Below are 26,691 nucleotides of genomic sequence, written 5' to 3' on the forward strand. Positions count from 1 at the left end.
CAAACACTTGCTTGCAGATGGCATCACCTTACTGAGCCTTTTGATAGGTTTCAGCCCTTTGCTACTGAAAAAGCAGATGACAGAATGCTGCTCCTCTTTGTTGCAAGTTACCATCTTTATACTGCTGCTGTGACATATAGCTAGTTGGCACCATGCTTCCATCTGCTGGACACTCCTAATGTTATTGCTAACGATGTTGCCAACTTACATGAACTTACATTGTGTTTAGAATTTTTGTCGCAAGTTGAAGGTTTTCATTTGCCTTACCTTAAGAGTAATCACACTTAAACATGAATTCGATGCACAAATTTTTCATGATCTCAACTTACTTTTACTCATTTAGATGTGTCTCTAGTAAGTACATTACTATTCAGAAGTATTTAAGTAAATATTAGAGATTGATTGTTATAGATTTTCAATATATTCTAATATAGCTGTTAATTATATATGTAGGAATGAGTGTGATTTATCATGCCCACCCAGAGGGACACCAATAAATGTAGGATTGGAAAGATGAATTTTAACTTGGTTAATTAATCATCTGTTTGCCTTAGGCTGTTCCAGTAATTATTCAGATTATTCAACAAGGCTTCTTTTTTACTTACCTTATCTTTCTGTATTGTAGGAGGGGTCCCTGGCCTCTGACTTGTATCAAGGTATCTCAAGCACAGTCATTCTAAGAAACAAAATAATACAATTTATTGATAAGGATTATAAAAATATTACAATATGCATAGACATGTTGACATATAAGACTTGGTACAGGCAGATTAGACAGATAACAAAGAAATGTTGGCTGTTTTTTTTTTTTGCTATTTAGAGTTCCAATTTATCTTGGCACAGATCAATAGTTTTATGATAAGTCTTTAAAAGAGATGTCAAATGTTGTGTGGTGGTGTTCCTTTGTTGTTTCTCCGGGTTCAGGTGGAGGATTCTTCTTGCATTGAAGTGCACTCTCTCACTCTTTGCTTCATAATGCCATGTTTGTGGGGTGCAGTGCTTTCCTCAGTTTAACCATTTGCTGTATAGTCTGCAATTTCATAGGAAAGAGCATTACACTTTGTGGTACAGTTTAGATGCTGAAGTTCCCTTCTTGAAGTGATGACTGTTCTCAGCCAGGTTCAGACTGGCTCACTGTTTGTTTTGGCAAACTGGATATCAGCTCTCAGAGTTACAAAGAGAATAGTTGCTTGTCTTCTGCTCCCCAAGGAAGAGCAACTCATAGCTTTTTAGTTTCAGAGAGCAGGTTTCAGAGATTTCCAGTCATTTTGGAGAGTGAAAGCAAAGCTCCTGTGGAAGTTACCTTGAGTGAGCCAGTGCTTGTCTCAAGATTTCCCCCAGATAATCTTCATGATGGTTCAGTGGCTTTTAAGGGAATGTATAACCTCTTCTAATTGGATTAACAGTTACAAAAATCAGCATCTCCTTATAGGCAAGTTCTTCTGTCCATCAGAATTGTCATTCATTGATTTATAAGCTCTTTGTTCTTACTTGATTCCATTCCGTGCCTTCCAGCTCATGAAGTCTGCAGAGGGGCATCTGGAATGATGTCAGTTCAACTTTTGATTTATTCCTTTGTTATCAGATGAAGTATAGGCAGATCCTGGTACAAGCTGGCGTTCAGTTGCTTAGTTTGGAATGTAGATATTGGAAGACAAGCTGGATGTCTGCTACATCTGCAGCCTTACAGGCATGCTCTGCCACTAAAGCCTAATAGAATGGGCAATACTCACTTTGTCCTACATATTTTTCTTATTTATATCAAGATTAAAAATTCCTTTCCAGAATGTTTTTGCAAAGTCCTCCTTGCTTTTGACATTTTAAAGAAATCCTCAGTATTTGACTACACATACAGAAAAAAAAAAATTTGTGGGTCTTGCAATTAGCAAATCCAATTAATCCAGGGAATATGTTTTTGATGAACAATTTATAGTAAATGCATGATTACAAGTTGAATATTAATGAAGTTTGCATAAAAACTAACCATTTTAAAATAAAAAAATAGCTCAGTAAAATTATTATTTATTATGTATTTTGTATTCACTGAACAAAATGATGTTCCTGCCTATGGAGCTTCCACCCTCCATACCTTAGTTATCCTTCCTCTCAATAAAAGTACTCATGATAATAACAAAGACTTAAATGTCAGCAAATTTCCCATGTTGGATCTTGGTGAAAATGTTTCTCAGTGCAACTCATCAGATTTTTATTTCCCATAGATCATCTTGTTGTGGGGGATTCTTAAACAAAATGCAATTTACCTACAATATGGTTTTTATTTTAAGTTGTTGCTACCTGTTACACTCTCAAAACCTTTGTATTTGTTTGACTTTGGATTTTTTTAGTGCTTCAAGTTTTTATCTTGTAATGCGTTGTAAACAATATGTCATCATATTACTTGTTTTCAAGCAGGTAGTTGACTAAGGATTGTCCAGTTTGTATATGCCACATTGCTTCAGCCCTCTTTTATTTTCTTTGACAAGTCTTACTGCCTTTTCTTTGGTCTCACCAAATTTGCTTGCAGCCTTTGTAGTTTCATATTGTTTCAAAAGGCCATTTGTCACTAGTAACATGATACACAGGGTAGCTCTGGTACTTCAGAGTAGCTGGGTCTGTTTGCTGTTTACTATAGAGAGCTGTTTCTGAGGATTTTACATGTTCTTCTCATGTATCTGTGGGTTGTCTACAGTGGATATATAAAGTCTACACACACCTGCCAGAATCGCAGATCTTGTATAACAAAACATGAAACCAAGATAAATCCTACCAAACTTATTACACATTTATTGCAAAATTAAAGTCTATACCAAGAATGTGAAAACAAATCAAACTATTTAGTGAAAAAAGGAAAAAAAATCATTCAAAAACCTGGTTGCATTAGTGTGCACTCACTTTAATAATTAAGGATGTGGCTGCGTTCAGAATTAACCAGTGTCATCTGAAATAGTGATTAGTTTACGCCTGACATCAATTAAAGCAGCTCTGATTGAGCTTAGATAAAGTTTGGCTGTTCCTGTAGGATTATCCTGATATCCTCTTGGTTGCAGCATACTCCAAAAGCCACGGTCTGCTAAGAGTTTTTAAAACATGAATGGGATCTCATCATTGAAAGGTTACCAGTCAGGACTGGGTACAAAAAGCATCCAAAGCATTAAACATCCTATAAAGCATGGTGAACACAATCAGCAAAAAGTGGAGAAAATATGGCTCAACAGTGACTCTACCAAGATCCGGACGTCCCTCCAAGACTGATGAGAAGACAAGGAGAAAACTGGTCAGGGATGTCGCCAAGAGGCCTACAGCAGCATTAATGGAACAGAATTTCCTGGCAAGTACTGATTGTTCCCTACATGTGACAACAACAATCAGTCGTATTCTTCATGTGTCTGGGTTGTGGAGTACGGTAGCAAAACGAAAGTCTTCTCTAACAAAGGAAAACATCCAAGCCTGACTAAACTTTACAAAAAGGTCTCCAGCATCCACGTGGAAAAATGTATTATGTTCTGATGAGACCAAGACCGAACTATTTGGCCATGAAGAGGAACTTCATCTTTCAGCTTGACAACGACCCAAAGTATACATCAAAATCAACAAAGCTGTGGCTTCATCAAAGGAGTATCAATGATCTGGAATGGCTTAGACCTTAATAAAACTGAAAAACTGCGGGGTGACCTGAAGAGAATTCTGCACAGGAGGTGCTTCAACTATTAGTTTAGGGGGTGTGCACACTAATGCAACCCGGTTTTTGTATTTTTTTTCTTTTCATTTTTTCACTAAACAGCTTCTGATTTGTTTTCAGCTTCTTTGTGCAGATTGCAATTTTGCAACAAAGATAGAATAAGTTCTGACAGGATTTCTCTTGATTTCATTTTTATCACAAAAAACCTGCAATTTTAGCAGGGATATGTAGACTTTTTACATTCACCATAATTAAATTTGGTCTTTTTCCATAGAAAAACTGCTACATTTATTGGCTGCTGTTAATTTCCTACATGTGTGAGAAGGTATAGTGCATGAGTGAACCCTGAGATTTACAATATATTAACTTCACACTATTATTGTTGTAAAGGTACAAAGTACTTGCACTCCTGATCAGGAAAACATTTGTTTGGAAAACGCTTGGTGGCTTTAAAAGCTTCTTTAATTTGCTTGCAAATAAGTTGAACAGTTCAACCTGGTGTTTAAGACATCATGTTCTAACCCAAAAAGTTATTAAATCACTACCAGCAAGTCCCTGTGTGCTCCTGTGCAAGTCTCTTTACTTTCCATACCTCTAGATGTAGCAATGTGTTTGCAAACTGACTTCATAGAGATTATCCTTGGCAAGTCACTTTGGATAAAAGTGTCAATTCAGTTAATGACTGGCAAAAGTGTATTCAAGCAAAATATTATTTGATGTGTTGTTGCTGTATAATAACAGGATTGATTGAAGCTAAGCATTGCAATTGTCAGATATGTAGATTGATTCAGTTAGTCATCTTTAATATATGGATATGCATCTTTTTATTGTCAGCTTCATTTTAATTCAGATGTGTTGTTGATTGCTTACTTGTGACATGTTTTGCACACAGACTTTCTTAAGCCCTTGCTGTCCAGAACACATCCTTCCACTTGCCCTTGGTGATCGGGCAGCTCATCACTCAGCTGACCTTCTTGCTCTGATTGTTTACTGACTGCTAGGAAATGTTCATCAGAGCCTGAAATTGCAGACATTAACCAAGAGCCATTTTACCTAATGTGGAAAAAGAGTGTTTAAAACTGAAGAGGGCATGATTGCAAGTACTTCTTTGCTACTGTGAATGATGCCAGATTGTGCTTCCATTTGTACTTGAAGACTGTAATTTCTGCTTTATAATAGCAAATGTTGAAATTTATCTCAAGTCCATGTATCCTATTTTATTTTTTCTGTGTTTATTTGGACACCGTAATTAAAATTTGTGATCTGTTTTTTTCTAAAGGCATTTTGTCAGGTTCGTTTTTATGGACTGTTAAGCTTGGTGTCAGCTCAAATTTTTATTCAAAAATGAAAATTAAAAAATAATGGAAGAATACATATTGGAAAAAAAAGCAAATCTCAAAACTGGAATTTAGAAAAAATGTAAAAGAGATAAATGAAACCAATTTCGTGGTAGGGAATTAAATGTAATAGTTGCTGACATTTGGTGACTTCCAGAGCAAATCATGTCATAAAGCTATAGCACACATACTGTAGTATTCACAGGCAGATGACAAGTGAATATTAATATAAAATTAGAAAGACTATAGTTTTTCTTTAGCATTTTTGTGCATCTACATGAAAAAGAAAACACCACATTTTGTATGAACTTAGTATCAATCCATTTTTATTTTATGTAGCACCATTACAGATGTTTAAAGCCACTGATAAGATTATAATATAGAGCATAAGAAGTCTAACAAATAAAAGGAGACCATTCAGTCCATCAAACTCGTTCGTTGAGCTAATAACTAAGCTGCCCCACTATTTATTTCATCCAGATACTTCTTAATCCTTGTCAAGGTTTGTGCTTCTACTACATGTCTCAGTAGTTGGTTCCAGACCGCAACAACTCTTTGCATAAAAAGTACTTCCTGCCTCTAGTCCTAAGTGGGCTTCCTCTTAATTTCCACTCTTGTCCTTGAGTATATAATTGACTATTGAGCTGATTAAATTCTGCTGGATCAGGATCAATATCTTTGAGACCTGGATTTGGTCACCACAGTCTCCTCTACTCGATACTAAACAGGTTTAATTTTCTTGAGTCTGTCAGAGTAGGACATGCCCTTAAGTCCTGGGATGCGCGTGCTTGTTGCTCTCCTCTGCACAGCTTCAAGTACTGCTATGTATTTCTTTATTGTGGTGACTAGAACTGCACACAATACTCCAGGTGTGGTTCTTACGAGTGCATTATATAGTCTGAGCATAATATCTCTCTATTACTTTTTATGATATAGAATAACATTTCATTTTACTTTTTAACTACTTCTGTGCATTGCTTAAATGGAATTGTGTCAACAAAATCCCCCCAAATCTTTTTCAGAGGTTGCTTCTTGTAGGACAGTGTCTTTCATCATGTATTTATAATTGGTGTTTTGCTTTATATAAATCATGGAGGGTAATGAACCTACAGAACCCTGGGGGTCTCAGCTAATGACTTCACCCTACAAGGAGCATTCTTCTCTTACTCTTTGTCTCTTGTCAGTTAACTAACTTTGGACCCAGTTTTATAGTTTACCTCTGATGCCAACAGCCTCCAGTTACATAATTAATCTCCAGTGTGGGGCAGTCTAATTGAAAGTCTAAATAAATTATGTTGTATCCTTTGCTTATATAAACTATTGTTAGTTGCCTGTTCAAAAATATCTAAAGGATTTGTTTGGCAAGATCTATCTCTCATAAAACCATGCTGACAGTTATTTGGGGTGTATTGTTTTCATATGGGTACTTTTCTGATGTATTTCTTTTTATAGTTTTCATAATTTTCCATTTAAAGAATTAATATAGCATCAAACTGAAATATTGATGTGTACAACAAAATATAAGAATAGGTCATAAAGGTCAAAATGAAATGCTGGGAAACTTGATATGACTGGCTTAGCCAGTATATATTTGTGGGTGAGCTTGGTAGGAACTGAGTGGGCTTAAATCAGTATCCTAACCTGGCAGAGTACAATGTTTTTTATTTCTGATGTTATTTCTATATAACAATATGGATTCAGGTTATGCATGGCTTGCTTATTGACGGGTTCAATGCATATATGGTATATGCTTGTGATATTATATGTTTTACATGTGTACTTTGGTTGGTCTTGTAAACTGTTATCAGGATTGTGTTTCTGAAAATTAATTTTTGTTTAGTTAGTTTTTGTTTTTTTTTTTTTTTAAATCCGGTCTTGTTTTTCATTGTTTACGTGATCACGGTCATCACATTACTGAAATTCTGGATGTGATGGTATAAATAATGCAGCAACTTAAATACAGTGATCCCTTGCTGTATCGCGCTTTGACTTTCGCGGTTTTGCTCTATCGCGGATTTTATATGTAAGCATATGTAAATGTATATTGGATTTTTCGCTGATTCGGATTTCTGGACAATGGGTCTTTTAATTTATGCTACACGCTTCCTCAGTTTGTTTGCCCAGTTGATTTCATACAAGGGACGCTATTGGCGGATGGCTTAGAAGCTACCCAATCAGAGCACGTATTACATATTAACTAAAACTCCTCAATGCTATAAGATATGCCTCCTCCGCGGTGCTCGATTGTTTGCTTGTCTCTGCCTCTATCTCACCTCTCTGACATTCTCTGCGCCTGACGGAGGGGGTGTGAGCAGAGGTGCTGTTTGCACAGAAGCTATTTGCCTAGTGGATACGGACGCTCCTCTAAGAAATGCCGCTTTTTCGAGGTGCGTCCAAAAGCACTTATTGATTTTTTGATTGTTTACTTTAATCTCAAGCTCTCTTTCTCTCTCTCTGACGTTCTCTGCGCTTGACGGAGGAGATGTGAGCAGAGGGGCTTTTGCACAGAAGCTGTTTGCTTAGAAGATAGGGACGCTCCTGTAAAAAATGCTGAAAGGCTACCTTCGCATTGATCCCTTCATTGCCGCTGCTTTATCGCAGTGCTTGCATACTTAAAAGCGCAACAGCCCTATTGATTTTTCATTGTTTACTTTACTCTCTCTCTGACATTCTCCGCTCCTTACGCGCACTTTGAAGAGGAAGATATGTTTGCATTCTTTTAATTGTGAGAAAGAACTGTCATCTCTGTCTTGTCATGGAGCACAGTTTAAACTTTAGACTAAGGGTGTTATTTCATGTCTAGAGGGCTCTAATAATGTTAAAAAACGTATTTAGATGGTCGTAAACAGGTTTTCTATGCTCTAACTGCGAAAATATTAGATTTATAAATAAAGAATCGTACTTCGTGGAAATTCATTTATCTGTCTGGAGCAGATTAACAGCGATAAACAAGGGTTTACTGTATAACTGTGCGGAGAATATTTATAAACAGTGTGGGAGAGTTTCTAAGTGCTTAAAATATATACAAAAATAATCATACAAACATATGGTTTCTACTTCGCGGATTTTCACCTATCGCGGGGGGTTCTGGAACGCAACCCCCGCGATCGAGGAGGGATTACTGTATAACTATTTTCACTGCACTGGACATAAAAGCATTTCATCATTTGTACCCACCTTCACAGAAGTACACCAGGTCAAACAGCAATATTTTCTGACTATTTTATTAGCCACAATAACATTTTTTACTTTTATTTTAAATGATGTTCCTTAATAAACAATTTTTACTTGACAGTTTTGCACATGAACATACTGTATATTTTAATATTAATAAATTATGAAACTGAGTTTGCCGTTTGGGTGGGTCCAGGCTCATTTGAGGATTTCCCTGTGCCTGACAACAAAAATTCAAGATGCTGCATTATCAAAATATTTTGAAGCAAATGAAGGCAGACAAGCTGTGGCACAGATTAAATTTTTATTTCCATTTTGAGAATTTTTTATGAAAGAAAAATAAAATTCAGGGGACATGACAAAATAGAACTTGGTGTGGAATAATAGTTTGAAAACTAAAAGGAACAGTGAGGAAAAGAATGTTAGAAGATCTAAGGTATCTTTAAATTTGTGATTGAATAAACTTGTGTTGGTCATGGTTCTGTTATCCAATGTTGACAACTTTTTGTTTAGTTAATAGCAGAACTCTAGAAGATTATGTACAGTACATGTGTCTGTCTGTTGAGATTAAATAGGGTCTCTGTGTGATTCATGTGACTTGTAAGGCAGTTCTTATTAACTAGTACAATAATGTTTATTTAATCATATGATAAAACTCCTTGATGGCCAGTCAAAATTAGACTGATGCCTATTAAGGCTATATGTTTTACATTTAAACGGTGAGGAGTCCAGTTCTCAAGTGGTGTACCTTGGGATAATGGAGAAAAGAAGTGAATTTGGGAGTGGCTTTCACAATGGGTTCTCCTCCCTGTCCGTCTATTGCCATCTTCTGTTTATCTTATCAGAGAGGTTGTTCTCTCAATAATGTGTCCAAGCTAACACTGTTGATCCAACCTTTGGAAAGAGAGGTCTTTTTGGGGGGTGATATTTTTTCTGCATTTATTGGTCAACGTCATATCTCTAAATTTTGCTCAACTTTGAGTAGAGGTCATGCCTGTAGAGGTGGTTGTTGGGTATTCTGTTGCTATGGCCTTTCCAAAACATATGGTTTTGCAGGATCATGGCTACAGTGCTAGTAGATCTGCATTGATGTAAACACTGAAACTAGTGAAATCGATTGTGACATTTGATATGGGGAAAATTCCGGAGACGGCACTGATGGAATATCTCAGTGTCAATGGTAAGTACCCCAGATTTCTCTAGCATTCAGAAAAGTAGTGATGCAATGACAGTTTAGATCATTGTCATAGAAACTGATCTGAAATGATTTTGTTTTTATCCCATTTTTCAGGGATAGTTCTAGACCAGTAATGGCAATTTGGGCTCACTATGTCAAAAATTCTGAAAATGCCTGAGTTGACTATGCTGGTGTGTAGCCCGTGCTAAACAAAAGAGAACTAATTCTTTACATATTCATTTGTTTAAAAAATAATACAGCCCAATCATTTGTGGTGCTATTATTATAAAAGTAAAAGAAAAGTCAGTGACTTACAATAGAGATATTGTATGTGCTCTGATAACTGGGCTTAAAATAGTGCACGAGAAAGATACCCTACTTTTAATAATAATTTTGAACTGAAAAAATATTAAACACATTGCATTTGATTTGACATCAATCAATGGCTTTTTTGTTGCTGATTTTTAATAGATAAGTCTTAAATTGAAAGTAGGTACTTTGTGGACTTTAAGCCCAAACAAGCAGCACTAACTTCATATGTTAATCAGTTTCTTTTGTCCATTTTAATGTTGTTTAATGCAGAGAATAAGGTCTCGCAAAAGTATAACATGGAAAATAAGCCAGTTTTAGGAGGGATTTAGCGGGAAAGTTGAGAGAAATGTAAAACAGTACACGCTTAGAAATAAAGACTGTTTGCCCTTTGTAGAAGTGTAGCGATGGAGAGAAAACAATGTCAGCACTGCCCTTTGCAGATTCAATGGAGACAGTATGCCAAAATAGTCTTTGAGGTTAATAACTTACCTCTGCAGCAGTGTTGTTTAGGTAAGCTCTGAACCTCACAATGAAAAAAAAATTATGGGATAACCCTTATCTCGTATGTATCCCGTAAGTATGTGGAAATATCTTGAACATAGTACAGTGGAACTGATCCTCGGGGTACGACCGTAATTCGTTCCAAAACTCTCATCGCAACCCGATTTGGTCGTGACCTGAAGTAATTTCCCCCATAGGACTGTATTTAAATACAATTAATCCGGACCGTACGAACTGTATGTAAATATTTTTTTTTTAAAGATTTTTAAGCACAAAAAATAGTTAATTATACCATAGAATGCACAGTGTAGTAGTAAACTAAATGTAAAAACATTGAATAACACTGAGAAAACCTTGAACAGAGAAAACTAACCTCGCAGTCTCTTTAAAAACAAGCCCGGTGCATTCTTTAACTGCCTTCTCGCACTCTCTCTCTCGCTCTCTTGCTCGCTGCGCAGGGAATGCACAGGGAGAGCCTGAACACATGCAGAAATCATCGGTGCATACGAACCGGAAGGGAAACTGGCTTGTTCGTCACCCAAGTGTGTGGTAGTGAACAGAATACAAAAGTTTGGCGAACTTTTTGGTCGTAACCTAATTTGTACTTGGTCCGAGACGTTCATGACCCAAGGTTCCACTGTACGTACAAGGTACGTACGAGATAAGGATTATTCCATAATTGTTTCTTCATTGTGTGATTCTGAGCTTCTGTACTTGTTGAACTAGCTCTTGGCAAAAATAATTTAATGCACTTCAATGCATGTAAAAGCAGATTTCACACAAACTCTGATAGTGCGCTCACTTTGGAGATTGCAATTGCAGATATTGCATTTGTGCCATGAAAATGAGCTTCCAGTGCAGAGGTTACAACTGAACTGTGTGGCTTCCATGATGACAAATGATGTGCTGATACGGATGGTGAGGATCCTTTTTAAGCTCTGGGTGGTGCAGGGTCTTGTATTTTTGTTATTTCTTTTATTTTTGTTCTTTCAGTTTCCTTGGTAACTTGGGTCTTGGTAAATGCTGGCATGTCACCCAAAACGTTATGGCGTGTCACGTCACCTTTGACACGTGTCATAGGTTTGCCATCACTGTTCTAGACTCTTGTAGGCAAGGTAAGAGATTCAGAGTAGTCAGAAGTTATCGCACAGAGTGTGCAAAAACAGCACAGTCAGCTACATACTGGAAGGCAGTAGGTATTGTCTTACCTTAACTGGGTGTATGTATTTCAAAGAGCTTTCCATCAAACTGGTGTCAGATATCGACATGACAGAAAGAGTAGAATAATATGGAGGTAAATGGTAAAAAAAAAAATAATGAAATTTTCACACAATTGCATAGCACTCCATTTTAGATGGTGAAAGGATCTGTTCCTGTTCCTTTGCAAACCACAGTTGTCATTCAGTGCCCCCAGAAAACAAGCAAATCACGAGGAAAAGCTTTGACCTTCATTTTCATTACTGCTGTATCATTAAATTCAAATGGCCTGAGAGAAGCAACAAGCATCTTGTACCTTATACTAATTTTAGATTACAAAATATTAATTTATATATCTTTGTTTCGAATACTGTCCTTACAACAGGCAAAGAAGAAAAGGGTTTGCCACTAAAAAATTTACTTTTTGGGACATGTCCTTTTTTTTATTGCCAGTCCAGTGCACAAAAAGACTTATACAGTGCAGTCTATTATGTTTGGGACAAAGACACATTTTTTCTTGATTTACACCTCTGCTCCACAATTCTAAATTACAAATCAAGCCATTCAGACACCATTAAAGTTCACATTGCAGACTTTAAATTAAGATTATTTGCATCCATTTTTGTCACGTGATAAAGAGATTTCAACATTTTTGAATAAATGGTCCCTGCATTTCAAGGCATGGTAATGTTCAGGACAGTTGGTGGCCCAGGCATTTGCAATTCCTTGAATGTGTTTGATTGCTTCATAAGATACTTAGGCTTGCTTCTACCCTTTGGAATCTGTATTTGCCATTTTAAAGCATGAGGACAAGAGCTGTGCCAAAGAAAGCTATTATGAGACTGAAAATTAAGAGGCATCGGTAAAACTTTTGGATTACCTAAATTAACTTTCTGGAATATAATTACGAAGAGAGAAACAAACTGTTAAGCTCAGTAATCACCAAATGACTGGTAGACCAAGGAAGAACTCCAATGCTGCTGATAGAAGTATCCTTACTATGGTAAAGAAAAAGACCCAAATATCTCTCCGACAGATCAGAAGTGGTCTTCAAGAGGCAGCTATGTTATGTGTCAGAGATGTATATCTCCAGCTGACTTCATGAACAAATATACAGAAGCCACACTGCAAGATATAAATTACTAGTTAGCCACAGAGGCAGGATTGTCAGGTTTCAGTTTGTGACAGAATATTTCAAAAAGCCTGCAGAATTAAGGAAAAAAGGTCTTGTGGACAGATGAGTCAAAGATGAACCTTTATCATTGTTAAAAAAAGTGCTGTAATTTCTGCATGGTGTGACTGAAACTTATGCAAATACCATAAAATTAAAGTCTGTGATGTGTACTTTTATTACATCTGAATTGTTTCATTTATAATTTTGAACTGTGGAGCAGGGGGAAAAATCAAGAAAAAAGTGTCTTTGTCCCAAGCGGCATTATGAAGGGCACTGTAGTACTAGCAGACCTCTAACCCTGCTTACTGCAGAGATTTCCATCCTATCAGGAGTGAAGTTTGTTAAACTCGTGTCTGAACCATTGAAGTTCATAACCTTATAAAAATGTTCCACTTTCTGACTGAACCTGATTATTTCTTTATACTGAATTCACTCCTAGCACTGAAAATAGTATAGGTCAGATTTTTTATTTCTTACTTAGAAAAATATTTTTTTTTTATGAGAAAAAACCTCCTCCCTGAGAAAGTGCACTTATGCACCTTCTATTGAATGTGAAGACTTCCAAGATATGCTTTTGAATTCAAAATTGCCCCTTTTTCCCTTTTTTGAAGAAAGTGACAAGTTTAGTTTTTTTTCACTTAAAAGGGCTGCCTGTAAAAATAAAGTCCTAAAAAGAAACTGAAAAGGTTTGATAGTAATCATGATGTCCTTTATTAAGGGTGATCCTGCCTTTGAACTACTGCTGTCCTTTCTGAGATTGAGAAGGACTGTATTTTTATATATATATTCTGCAAGGTGGATGTTGATAAAGACATTTGATAATAACAAAACAATAAAGAGGCACCACAGTGTAGCCCATTTTTCTTTATTTCCCTGTCAAACTCCCAGTCCTTTGAACGATTGAGAACAATAATTTAAGGTTCCCCCTTTCTTAAAAATTCGCATTACTGTTAAAAATACCATTGTAGACAACAAGTTTTTAAGTCTTTCTAAGCTAATGATCACTTGTCTTTCAGCCACTGAAAATGACAGTAGTAACTGATTAATGACAATAAAATCAAATTTTCTTTGCTGTTTGTCAGAATATGATAAATGCATGCTAAACATGATATAGAAATGATTGCCGGAATTCATTTCATTTGTACTGCACACACTGATTTGTCACTGGGGTATCTATGAACATTAACCTGAGATAACAACTTCATTTGTTCAGTTGAAGCCAATAGATGGTGACAGGCGGCAGTCATTTGTGGACACTCAAGGGTACATAAATGCCTTACTGAGGACAAGAAAAAAAATGTTAACACAAACTCAAAGACTGAAGAAAGGATAAACTATACCAGTTTGCAAAGATGTCAGCGATGATTTAAGACACAGATTGTCAGAATCATATTTGAAATCCCCTCTTTTACACCTTGAAAGGAAGGAATAAAACAAACCGTTAGTCCTAGAGTTAAAATTAAATACTGGCATCCAACAGTTGTATTAATAATTCTCATAGGGCAGATATCATATATTTTTTATATTAGTACAACCACAGCACATTTGAACCATAAAAAGTAAAATACTTACTTATCAATGTACCAAGTCTCCAAATGTTTTCTTTCTTCTATTGTGCAGATGTAAATGACAATAGGTTCCAAAAAAACAGAATTCAAATTCTTTATCTCTTAGTGTTTTTTTTTTAAATAACTCTGTAGATGTTGGTATGCTTTAGTTCAATTAATAATTCCTTATAAATAAGTAATAGAACTTTTGAACAGTGAAATTGAAAATAAAATTCAGAAATACAATTTTAAATTTTCATTTTTCCCTCCCTAGAATTTGCTTCTTGTGTGCACTCAACTTACTTGTTTATATGTTACCTTCATGATGTGAAGAATATGCTGAAAATGTACAGTCTGAAAACAGGAGCGCATTTAAAGACTTTCCCTCTGGATGTTGGGAGCATAGTTGGATTTACAGGCCGCAAGAAGGATTCTGAAATATTTTACTACTTCACCTCATTTCTTGTACCAGGTGAGTGCCTTTTGAATATATGTTATTTAAAATTAATTTGGCACAGTACGTTTCCAGTTATGTTGTTAAAATGTTCTTATACATTTCTAAAATACATAATTGCCACATTACTAGCTCAAAAAGAATACAGTACATCCTGGGAAAAAGTAGATACAAAAAGTTTTCAGATCCCTCCTCCACTTTCTGCATGTATTGTGTTGTAGATTTAATTTTAAATTGATAAAGTTCCTATTTTGTCCGTCAGACTACACTTAATAATCCATAATGACAAAGAGAAAGCATGTTTTCAGAAAGGTTTGCAAATTTATTAAAGAAACAAACTGATATTTCTCATTTATATAAGTATTCAGACCCTTTGTGGTGGCACATCAAATTATTGTCAGATGCATTCTGTTTGCTTTGATTCTCCTTGAGGTGTGTCTAGAACTTGAGTCTATCTATTGCAAATTGAATCCACTGGACATTGTTTGGAAAGGCACACACATGTGCATATAAAGTCCCACAACTCACACTGTGTTTCAGGACAGAAGCCAGGCCATGAAATCCAAGGAATTCTCTGTAGACCTCCACAGTAGATAGATAGAAAATTGTGGTGAGGTATTGATCAGGGTAAGGGTGTAAAAGCACTTCTAAAACTTTGTGTGTTCCAAGACCACAGTGGCCTCAGTAATTGTGAAATGGAAGACATTTGGAACCACCAAAACTCTTCTTAGAGTTGGCTATCTTGCCATACTGAGTAACTGGGCAAAAAGGGCCAGTGTCTAGGAGGTGTTGAAGAACTCAATGGTCACTCCAGCAGACCTTTAGAAGTCCTCTTTTAATAAGATTGAATCTGTTGAAAGGATGATCATCTCAGCAGCACAAAATTCATATGACAGGCCACTGGGAGTTTGCCAGAAAGCATTAAAGTGGCTCTCAAAGCATTAAGAAAAAGTTAAAGGGATATGACAGTTTAATGGATTCTGAGAGCATAAAGAAAAAAATTCTCTGGTCTGATCAGTCAAAAATTGAACCCTTTGGGCAGAACTCCAAGTACTAATTCTCAGAAAGACCAAGCATTGCTTATCACCTGATTAATACCATCCCTAAAGAGAGTCATGGTGGTGGCAGTATTATGCGATGGGAGTGTTTCTCAGTAGCTGGGAAAATGAGGCTGGCCAGAATTGCCGTAAGGATGAATGCAGCTAAATAAAGAGAGGTTCTTGAAGGACAGCTTATCCAGTGTGCACATGACCTTAGACTTGGGTGACAGTTCCCTTTTCAGCTTGAAAACGACCTGAAGCAAATAGGGAAGACAGTGCAGGACAAGTTTCTAGCTGTCCATAAATGGCTCAGCCAAAGCCCAGACTAAAACCACATAGAACATCTGTTTAGAGGCCTAAAGATGATTTACAGGTGCTTCCCGTTAAATGTACTAGAGCTTGAGAAGATCTACTAGGAAGAGTGGGATAAACTGGCCAAAACAAGGTGTGCAAAGCTTGTAGATACTTACCCAAGGAGACTTGAAGCTGTAATTGCTGCCTAAAGGGCTTCTATAATGTAATTAATTAAGGGTCTGAGTGGTTTCATTTTAAGATTTTTTATAAATTTGCAAACATTTCTTAAAACATGTTTTTACTTTATTATTAGGGATTATTGTGAGTTATTGAGAGAAGATTCATGGGAAAAAATGCCAATGCACCCTCAGCTGGAGATAGCTGCACAGCTATTGTGTCATTTACAAAAACACTTCAAACTCCAGTATCATGATGACCTACAACTCCAAAAGTATTTAAGTGCAGTTACATTTTAATTATTCATTGTAAACTTTGCCTTTTGAACATAAGAAATCAATTGTAACATCCTGCTTTAAAGAATGCAATAAATTAGAATTGTTAATAACTAAATGTGCATTTTAAACAGTAAAAGTACTTGCATTTTAAAATACTGTAAAAAGTACAACTCCCTATATTGTCTACTCAAGTATATGAAAATACAATTTGTTACTTTCCACTACAGATTCTGGGTAGCAGAGCACAAAGGCAGTATGGTGTGGTAAAGAGAACATTAACCAGGTTGTAAACTGTCTTGCTGAATAATGAGTTGAGTCCAGTTTATGCTAAGACAGAACTCTTCCCAGAAGTCACACTCAGAGCACTTATACCAAATTATACTTTAACGAGATTTACAGAAAATTATGAAAGCATGCAATATTTTCATAGAAATAAACGTAAGCACATTTCTTGTAATACATGAAGATAAATAAACTGTGAAGATCCCTCTTCATTTGTGTCATCTTTTCCCTCATTAGTTAAATATTTAGCTATTAAGTTAACATATTGCCATTTAGTAGCACAGTAATAGATTTTTTTTTTATATAATCTCAACAAAAATCTTTATTCAGTTAATAACTCATGGCTCTACAGTTTGATGAGGAGACAAGCACAATATCCTAAAGCAGTGCTAACAAATAGGTTGCAATTGACTAAATTTATTCGGCCTAATGGTAGCAAAGACTTGCCTTTTAGTTTCTAATGGAGAAATGCTTGGCTAAGCGTACAAAGTGATTGTTTAGATTGTTTTCAGTGAGACGGAACAGCAAGTAACTGGCACTGGTCGTAGGTAAGTCTGAACAAAGTAATTTGTCAACTGAATTCTTTTCTGACACGGTGGTTGCAGGTTTTCATCACTCATGGGCCTGTCATTCCAAAAATTCCATTCTCCTCTTCCATTCCATTTAGATAATCCGTTTTATGTGAAGTAAACAGGCTGTATTAAATCAACAGAACCAGTGTGCCTGGGCCACCATTCAGCTGTTCATTTTGCTGTTCACTTTATGGAACAGTACAGTTGTTTTTCAAAAAACTGCTTATAGTAAAGTTTAATCTGTCAGCTGACTTTGCATAAATGTATACACTTATGGATGTTTTTACTTTTTTGTTATGTTATTTTCATATATCCAAAAAAAAAAAGTGGATGTTTCATCTACCGTACGTTTTTGTATATAATAGTCATTTACATTAGGTAGCGTTACTCTATTTACAATATGCAAAGACAATATGGAGCTTATTAAATATTTAACCAGGCTTGAAATCAATTTAATTTTACTGTTCTGGAATGGAGTATGATAGGTTTTATCACACTAAATATAGTGTGATTATTGGTAGTGCATTTTGTGTTTTTTATTCAGAATAAGGGTAGTGGTAGTTTGAATGAGTCGATACTGTACGTGATCTTCCTTGTTTTATTTATAGGTTATCATAGTTGGCCATACAGCAAGTGCCATTCATTTGCAGTGCAACAGAAGAATCCTCAAGTAACATTTTGTGGGCTCTGCAAAAAAAGCAACAAACCTTACATTGTATTTTAAAATCACAATACCGAAGCAGATACCTCTACTGTATCACTTTCAATCAACCTTACTGTATAGGAAGTTATTCAACCCATGATTGTATTTACTTTTAATTATTTTGGACTATCAAATTTCATAACTATAACTGTAAGATCAATTGTGAAAACCTTGTAAAATGTTCTAAATAATTAGAAAATGATAAAATACAAAAAAGAAAGAATTAAATATGTTACAGAGGGTGAAACGAGGCAATGGCTAGCAGCACTATATTACGGCTCCAGAGTGCCATGTCAGAGACCCAGTTCAGGTACTGCCTGTAGGAGTCTGGATGTTCTCCTAAAGTTGTTTGAGTTTTCCTCTAATACTCAGGTTGTCTTCCAACATGCCGCAAATGTATGTTAGGGTAATTGTCAATTCTGTATTCACCCCCCAAAAAATGAGTTTGTGCTTGGCATCAGTGTGCTCTGCAGTGAACTGACCTATTCAGTATTGGTTCCTACCTTACTTATTGGCTCTTACCTTGCATTGCTGCTGGTCTTGGCTCTGGCTCCCAGCATTCCTAAACAGAATGAATAGTTGTAAAGATACTGTATGTTTATAAAGCTCATACTAGTTGACATTTTATCTCAGAGCAAAACGTTTCATAAGATGATGATAATTCATCCATTTACTCACCTTTTTATAATCTTTACATTTTTTGCCCAAAATAATTAACAGTAAATACAATTGTGGATACATCCTTCCATCCAATTTGTACCCAGTTTACCCAGTTCAGGATTGAGGAATAAGGCAGAAAACAACCTTAGAAGGGGATCCACCACAGGCACTCATCCATCATAAACCAGACTTGCTGATCAATAAATAAGGTCCCTTAAAAATAGTTTTACAGTTTCAAAACACTTACAATCACTTACACACAGTAAATGCAGCCTTTAAAACTTTTATATCAATGATAAACTAGACGGGAGTTAATTTTTTCTCTTAAATGTATTTGGAGCAGAGTAGTCCACAGTTCTGTAGGACAGCAATACAGCCTAACAGACATTACATTTTAAATGTAGGCTTAATAAAATAATTAAAGTATAATTCAACCATGTCATAGTTCTTTACTTTAAAAAATAAAACTGAGTCCTCCTTTTAACAAACTATGCAGAATTACTCCTGTCAGGGGGCAGCGGAGAAAGTGAGTTGCTGATCGAGTGGCAGACTGTAGAATCTTCTGTTTAGAATATGTATATATCTATACTAATAAAAGGCAAAGCCCTTACTGACTGACTGACTCACTCACTCATCACTAATTCTCCAACTTCCCGTGTAGGTAGAAGGCTGAAATTTGGCAGGCTTATTCCTTACAGCTTACTTACAAAAGTTAAGCAGGTTTCATTTTGAAATTCTACACGTAATGGTCATAACGGTCGACAACGCCTGCCATTTTGAACTTTCTTATTTATAGCCCCATCTTCACAAAATGTGGTAGGTGGCTTCCTTGCGCTAACCAAAACCGATGTACGTACTTATTTCGGTGGTATGATGCCACTGTCGGCCGCCATATTGAACCTTCCAACGTCACTAATTCTCCAACTTCCCGTGTAGGTAGAAGGCTGAAATTTGGCAGGCTCATTCCTCACAGCTTACTTACAACAGCTAAGCAGGTTTCATTTCGAAATTCTATGCGTAACAGTCATAACGGTTGACAACGTTCGCCATGTTGAACTTTCTTATTTATGGCCCCATCTTCACAAAATTTGGTAGGTGGCTTCCCTGTGCTAACCAAAACCAATGTACGTATTTATTTCAGTGGTATGATGCCACTGTCGGCCACCATATTGAAGTTTCCAATGTCACTAATTCTCCATCTTCCCGTGTAGGTAGAAGGCTGAAATTTGGCAGGCTCATTCCTTACAGCTTACTTACAAAAGTTAAGCAGGTTTCATTTCGAAATTCTTCTTCACGAAATTTGGTAGGCGGCTTCCCTGCGCTAACCGAAACCAATGTACGTACTATAGGTAGGTAGAAGGCTGAAATTTGGTACTTATTTTGGTGGTATGATGCCACTGTCGGCCGCCATATTGAACTTTTCAACGGTCTTTGTTACTTATGGGCCCATCTTCAAGGAATTTGGTATGCGGGTTCCCAACGCTAACTGAATCCTACTTACGTACATATATATGTCCATAGCCTGCAGCTCGGTCACCGTGTGTCTCCTCCCACGTTATTGGCTGCCTGCCTATATAAGGCCGTCCGTCGCTCCAGTCTCTACATTCCCTTCCTTGCTTCGCCATGGGATTCACGTCTCCCTGCTGATAACTACAGCCTTTTTATTTAATCCACGGCTTCTCCGCTGTTTTATTGTTCATTTATTACGATTATATTTATTGTGTAGGTATTTTAGACTTACTTTACATTGTTCAGATACCCATTTCCTTTATCATTCCAACCGTACCCCCATTAACATGTCTATCGAGGTGATCACCATCAATCAAAGAACTGTCACTTACCGAGTGGTTTCCATGCCCGGAGATGGCATCTACGTTTTCCATTCTCTTTGTTACATATTGCACGGCCATATCAGGCTCACTCTTGATCAATCACACTGAACATTGTGTCTTATGTATTGAATGACTGGGACAGGTTCAAGGTGTGGACTGATGACGGTACAGGAGATAATTATTCTACACAGGAGCACTAGAAGAGTGAAATGCTTAAGCCCTTCACCTATGCATCTGCTTGTGAGTTGATGGCTGCCAGTGAATTGTTCGGTTGTCGCTTTCAAGTGTACCGAAATGGCCAAATATTTTACACCTTTTGACAACCGCCAATGCCTCATAAACATCTTAGATTGACAGGTGACGATTTCAGTAGTGGACACTTTGATGTTTATGAATGTTTAAACTCTCAAAAGCTGGATGTGAAGTTATCGATGAAACCGGTTGTATACATACAACGCTTGACAGATGCCGAATGTCTCTTCAACACAAGTTCTACAAATACTATCGTAACTGAAACAAACCATGAAACTCAAACCGAATATGACAGCAGCAATCCAAGCTGTGAGATTTGAAACAAGATTACTTTTCACATGGCCAACTGTACGTTGCATGCTCAAGAGTAAGCTCAGCGCACAGCTTGGTCATATTACAACGGAGGGCCGAACTCACAATGTGGTATACAAAGAGATCCTTAACAAATAATTATTGGTATATTTTCCCTCAGTTTAAAAAGGTTTAATTTTCTTCTTAATAAAAATTTTAAGACAGTACTTCGCCGCTGCCAAGCGCGGGTATTTTGCTAGTGTATATATATATATATATATATATATATATATATATATATATCTTATATTTAAACATCTACGCGTGGAAATGTGTGTGTCTGTCTGTCCGGCCCGGAAGTGTGAGACTACAGCATGAAGCTCAAAGAGCTGGAAAGTTCACGAGTTGAAAGAAGTATGAGGCTGCAACATGAAGCTGAAAGAGAGCAACTCCATCGCCAAAGTGAAACCACCAACAAAAGACAAACTCTCTTAGCCACTAATAGACATAAATATATATATATATATATATATATATATATATATATAAAATACACACACACACAGTGAACCGAAGTAATTTCCCCCATAGGATTGTATGTAAATACAATTAATCCGTTCCAGACCGTACAAACCTCCTATGTGTTTGCTGCCATTATTCTAGAAATAAAGAAAATGAACAAGTTACCAATAAAGTCATCCAGGTTAAAATCAACACACGTTAATTTTTGATTAACACTATTTGACTAAAACCTTGAGACAAAATTACACTCCTGTACAAAGTTTTGATTACTGCAATGCATTAGAATCATGCCAGGTTCATAAACACTTAAAAAAATCTATCCTCAGCCGAGTTTTATTAATGTAGTACTCCAGTTCCAACCTGGCCAAATTTAACAGTCTAACAAACTGTAAAGAAGAGTACAATGTCTCTGTCTGTCACAGGCAAACCAGCTTAGACTAAAATGTCATACACTGAAAGCAGATTTGACTGCTAGGATTTAGATAGATATACAGTAATCCCTCGCTATATCGCGCTTCGACTTTCGCGGCTTCACTCTATCGCGGATTTTATATGTAAGCATAACTAAATATATAACGCAGATTTTTCGCTGCTTCGCGGGTTCTGCGGACAATGTGTCTGTTTACTTCCTGTACATGCTTCCTCAGTTGGTTTGCCCAGTTGATTTCATACAAGGGACGCTATTGGCGGATGACTGAGAAGCTAACCAATCAGAGCACGCAGTTAAGTTCTCCTGACTGAGATGCTAACCAATCAGAGCACGCAGTTAAGTTCCTGTTTGCTGAATGCAGTGTTAACCAAGAAGTCTTGTCTCGCTCATTCAGCATCAACGTGTTTCGCCGTGTAAAGAGTTAACTTTTGTGCTCTTTTGTGTTTATCTTTGTGCATAGTCAAGCCCTTCATTATGGCTCCAAAATGATCTGCTCCTGTTGCTGCTTCAGGGGCCATTCCTAAGCGCCAATGGAAGATGTTAATGATTGCCGAAAAGGTAAACGTTTTGCATTTGTTGAAGGGAGGGAAAAGCTACACCGCTGTAGGATGCCATTATAGCATCAATGAGGCTACGATTCTTTTTATTTAAAAAGTAGGAAAGGAATATAAGATCTATGGCCACAGTGTCCTTTTAACCATGGTGCAAAACGAGTTGTAGGTGGATGTAATAATGCAGTAGTCTGGATGGAATCTGCTTTAGGGATTTGGATTGAAGACTGCCAAAAGAAGAACAACGGCAGTGCTACACAATCGCCTGAAGAGGCTCCTTTAGACGAGCTGTAACGCTCTCCTTTGTTGTGCAGTAAAATTAAACTCATTGTTATCAGACAAGTCATTTTGTCATTGTTGGTGAGTAACTATAATTAATTTTCTACTTACAGTACTTAGTACATGTACGTACGCTTAGTGTCACTGTGCACACATTTACTGTATACTATTTTTCTTGCATTGTACGTATTTATTGCTGGTGGCCTGTCTATTGTAATGGTTGTAACATATGTGATATCGGAGACACTCGATAACTTTAAAATAATATTTAGGTTTTACTGTATATAAACAGTGTGTTTATATGCATAATTTCAATGAATCTTACCTAATACCTAAGAGAATACAAAGGGATTATGCTGTATAACTCTGCAGAGAATATTTATAAACAGTGTGGGACAGTTTATAAGGGCTTAAAATATATAAAAATAACCATAGAAACATATGGTTTCTACTTTGGATATTCACCTATCACGGGGGGGTCTGGAACGCGACCCCCGCGATCGAGGAGGGATTACTGTATAGATACTTTATTAATCCTAAGGGGAAATTCACATATTCCAGCAGCAGCATACTGATAAAAAACAATATTAAATTAAAGAGTGAAAAAAATGCAGGTATAACAGATAATAACTTTGTATAATTTTATCGTTTACCCCCCGGGTGGAATTGAAGAGTCGCATATTGTGGAGGCGGAACGATCTCCTCAGTCAGTGGAGCAGGACAGTGACAGCAGTCTGTCGCTGAAGCTGCTCCTCTGTCTGGAGATGATACTATGCATGGATTCTCCATGATTGACAGGAGCCTGCTCAGCACCCGTCGCTCTGCCACGGATGTCAAAATGTCCAGCTCCATGCCTACAATAGAGCCTGCCTTCCTCACCAGTTTGTCCAGGCGTAAGGTGTCCCTCTTCTTTATGCTGCCTCCCCAGCACACCACTGCGTAGAAGAGGGTGCTCGCCACAACCGTCTGATAGAACATCTGCAGCATCTTATTGCAGATGTTGAAGGACGCCAGCCATCTAAGAAAGTAAAGTCAACTCTGTCCTCTCTTGCACAGAGCATCAGTATTGGCAGTCCAATCCAATTTATCATCCAGCTGCACTCCCAGATATTTATAGGTCTGCACCCTCTGCACACAGTCACCTCTGATGATCATGGGGTCCATGAGGGGCCTGGACCTCCTAAAATCCACCACCAGCTCCTTAGTTTTGCTGGTGTTCAGTTGTAGGTGGTTCGCACCATTTAACAAAGTCCTTGATTATGTTCCTATACTCCTCCTTCCCACTTCTGATGCAGCCCACGATAGCAGTGTCGTCAGCAAACTTTTGCACGTGGCAGGACTCCAATTTTTTTGGAAGTCTGATGTATATAGCCTGAACAGGACCGGAAAAAGCACAGTCCCCTGTGGCGCTCCTGTTTTGCTGACCACAATATCAGACCTGCAGGAAGCATTCTCCAGGTAACATGTGAAGAAGCAGTTTTCCAGTAGTTGCCTCATTCTCATTCTGTTTTAGGAAAAGTTGTATAAGTGCACAGGTTTTCTTTATCCTTCGTAACTCTAACGCACTGAGTGCCAAATCATGATTGGTACATTCTGAGTGTACACTTAGTGCTGAAGAAGCCTTTAAACAAGTATATCATGAGCATCTCTCTTGGGTTGGTGTTTCCCTTATACCTACTGCTACCAGATTAGGCTCTGTGTATTTAGACTGTAAGATAGCATGAGCAGGATCAAAAAATGAACAAATGTCCTGCCAGATTTCTGTACATACAAAATGTGTTAACACCCCCCTTATAGCAAATCTTGCTGTAGAAGTTGTAAAAATAGTCTGCTCATGAATATTGTAACATTGGTGTATTTACTTTCAGTCTAAATTAAAGATATATATTTTAGGTTGCTTTATCATGCACACTTCATCCGCAGATTAAAATTCTAATATATTTTCTATAGTGTAAAATGTGTTTTGTTACACAGTCTATAACGTGTAAAATGTATTGTTGAAGACTGATGAGCACAGATAAATGTCAATCTGTCTTATTGCAGTGTTTAAGAGTAAGGTCCTGCCACATAGGGATGTCACTGTACCAGAGTTTTAGTATTCAATACCACCAACAACAACAATATTTATTTATATAGCACGTTTTCATACAAATGTAGCTCAAAGTGCTTTACAAGATGAAGAAAGAAAAATATAAATACCAGTGAAATTTCACAATACCTTTCGATACCAGGACAAAAACAGAAATCCTATTCAATCACTTTTGTTTTTTTTTTGTTTTTTTTAATATAAAAGTGTCTCCATTATTACAGTGAAAAATATTGTGCCTTTTACTATAATAGAATATAAAAAACAATTTTGTCTCTAGGTTTGATAGGTATATCAAATTAAATCAAAAATAAAAATATGTAAATACTAATACATTTAGTTATTTGCTAACACCTTTATCTAAGGTGACTTACAATATTTAAGATATAACTTAAGTTATAAGTTCCAATTCTTTTGTGTTTCCAGTTGGAGCACAGAGAGGTGAAGTGACCTGTTCATGGTCATGCAGTGTTAGTAGCAGCTCAAACCCACAACTACAGTGATTGGCTCCCAAAGCCTTAACCATTACGCCGTACTGCCTGCCACAAACTACGCCACATTGCCACAGTAGTAGCAGCACCTTTAAACTACTGGTATACCCATCAAGAAGTTACCCAGCTATCATTTAAGTAATCTAGTACTGGCACTCATAAATATCAAACCACAATGCAGGGCTTGAGTTTTAATGAGTGATGGACAAGGGCATCCCCCAGTGTAAACAACAAATAGGGAGGGAATTTCAGCTTAAGGTGTATAAATGATTATATTAAAACGGAGTACCTAATTTATTTTGCCTTGTGCACATTCCAAATTTATTCTTTGACATTTTCTCTCTGTTAACTAAAAATGCTGCTTACTAAACATAAAAAATGTAAACAATATTATATCCGTAGTGTTGAATTAGTGATTTCCAATATTTTTTAATTTAAACAAACTCTTTAAAGCTGTTTTTGTAACAACATGCTTTTAAAATCTGGTTTGTCAGAGAATCAATTTGCTAAGATTTGTAACATTTGCCATTATAACATTTATATTTACATCATTAGCTAGGTAAAAAAATAAACTGAAGAGTAACAGATACGTGAAAATGATTCATTTTTAAAATATCACAAAATCCTGGAAGGTTTTCCAAATCTTGCTTTTATTTTATTTTATTTTATTATTTTCTTACATTTGTCTAAACTTAAATTTCCCGTGTGAAGTCAAACTGGTCAGGTTAACATTAATTTGCTGCTGTTGAAGTGTGGATCAGACTTTTTTTTTTATTGTTTAGTCTATGTAGTGGTCCAGAAGTAAAATATTAACTGGACTTACAAATTAGTTGGTAGATTGCATTACACTCACCAACGTACCTTTCCAATATATGACGTGTACTTTCACTACACTGGTCACATTTTGGGGATTATATGAATAGACATTTAGTTTGGCTTCAAAAAACAAATGAATGGCACAAATTTAGCATTTACATATCAGTATTTACTAATGAAGTACATCATACAGTCCCCTGCATGCTTTGTGGCTGTCCATACAGGTAGCGCTGTCCAGTGATGCTGTCTCCTAATGTATAGGGGAACATGTTGTTATCTCCCCTGGTCATTCTATCACACTGGCCTCCCTGTGGGCTGGGCATTGTTCTTCAATCTGATCCTGCAGAGATGCCAGTGTGCCCAGATCCAAACTGGTATCTTCTGTCATCTTCCTGACTTACGGCAGGGAACACCCTGTCTTTCCTCTTGAGCTTCCAATCGGCTGGCCTTTGTCATGGTACGGAACCTTGCCCCATCCCACTAGGGATGCCCACCCTTGTGCGTTGCCCTTTACACCACTATGTGACTCATTGCAACAAAATCAAGCAGGTTTAATTTTGGCAGGGTGGGCTCTGTGTGTGTG

General features: G+C 36.8%; 1 protein-coding gene across 1 annotated transcript in view; it reads left to right on the forward strand.

Annotated features, from left to right (window-relative positions):
* The window catches only part of LOC120525501 (prolyl endopeptidase), a 298,115-nt gene that overhangs the window by 143,573 nt on the left and 127,851 nt on the right, over positions 1-26,691 (forward strand). Inside the window, exon 9 of the mRNA XM_039747852.1 lies at positions 14,373-14,570. Within this exon, the coding sequence (XP_039603786.1) occupies positions 14,373-14,570 (198 nt within the window). The remainder of the gene's footprint in view (positions 1-14,372; positions 14,571-26,691) is intronic.

The sequence above is a fragment of the Polypterus senegalus genome, chromosome 3 (assembly GCF_016835505.1).
Source record: "Polypterus senegalus isolate Bchr_013 chromosome 3, ASM1683550v1, whole genome shotgun sequence".
Taxonomy (NCBI): Eukaryota; Metazoa; Chordata; class Cladistia; order Polypteriformes; family Polypteridae; genus Polypterus; species Polypterus senegalus.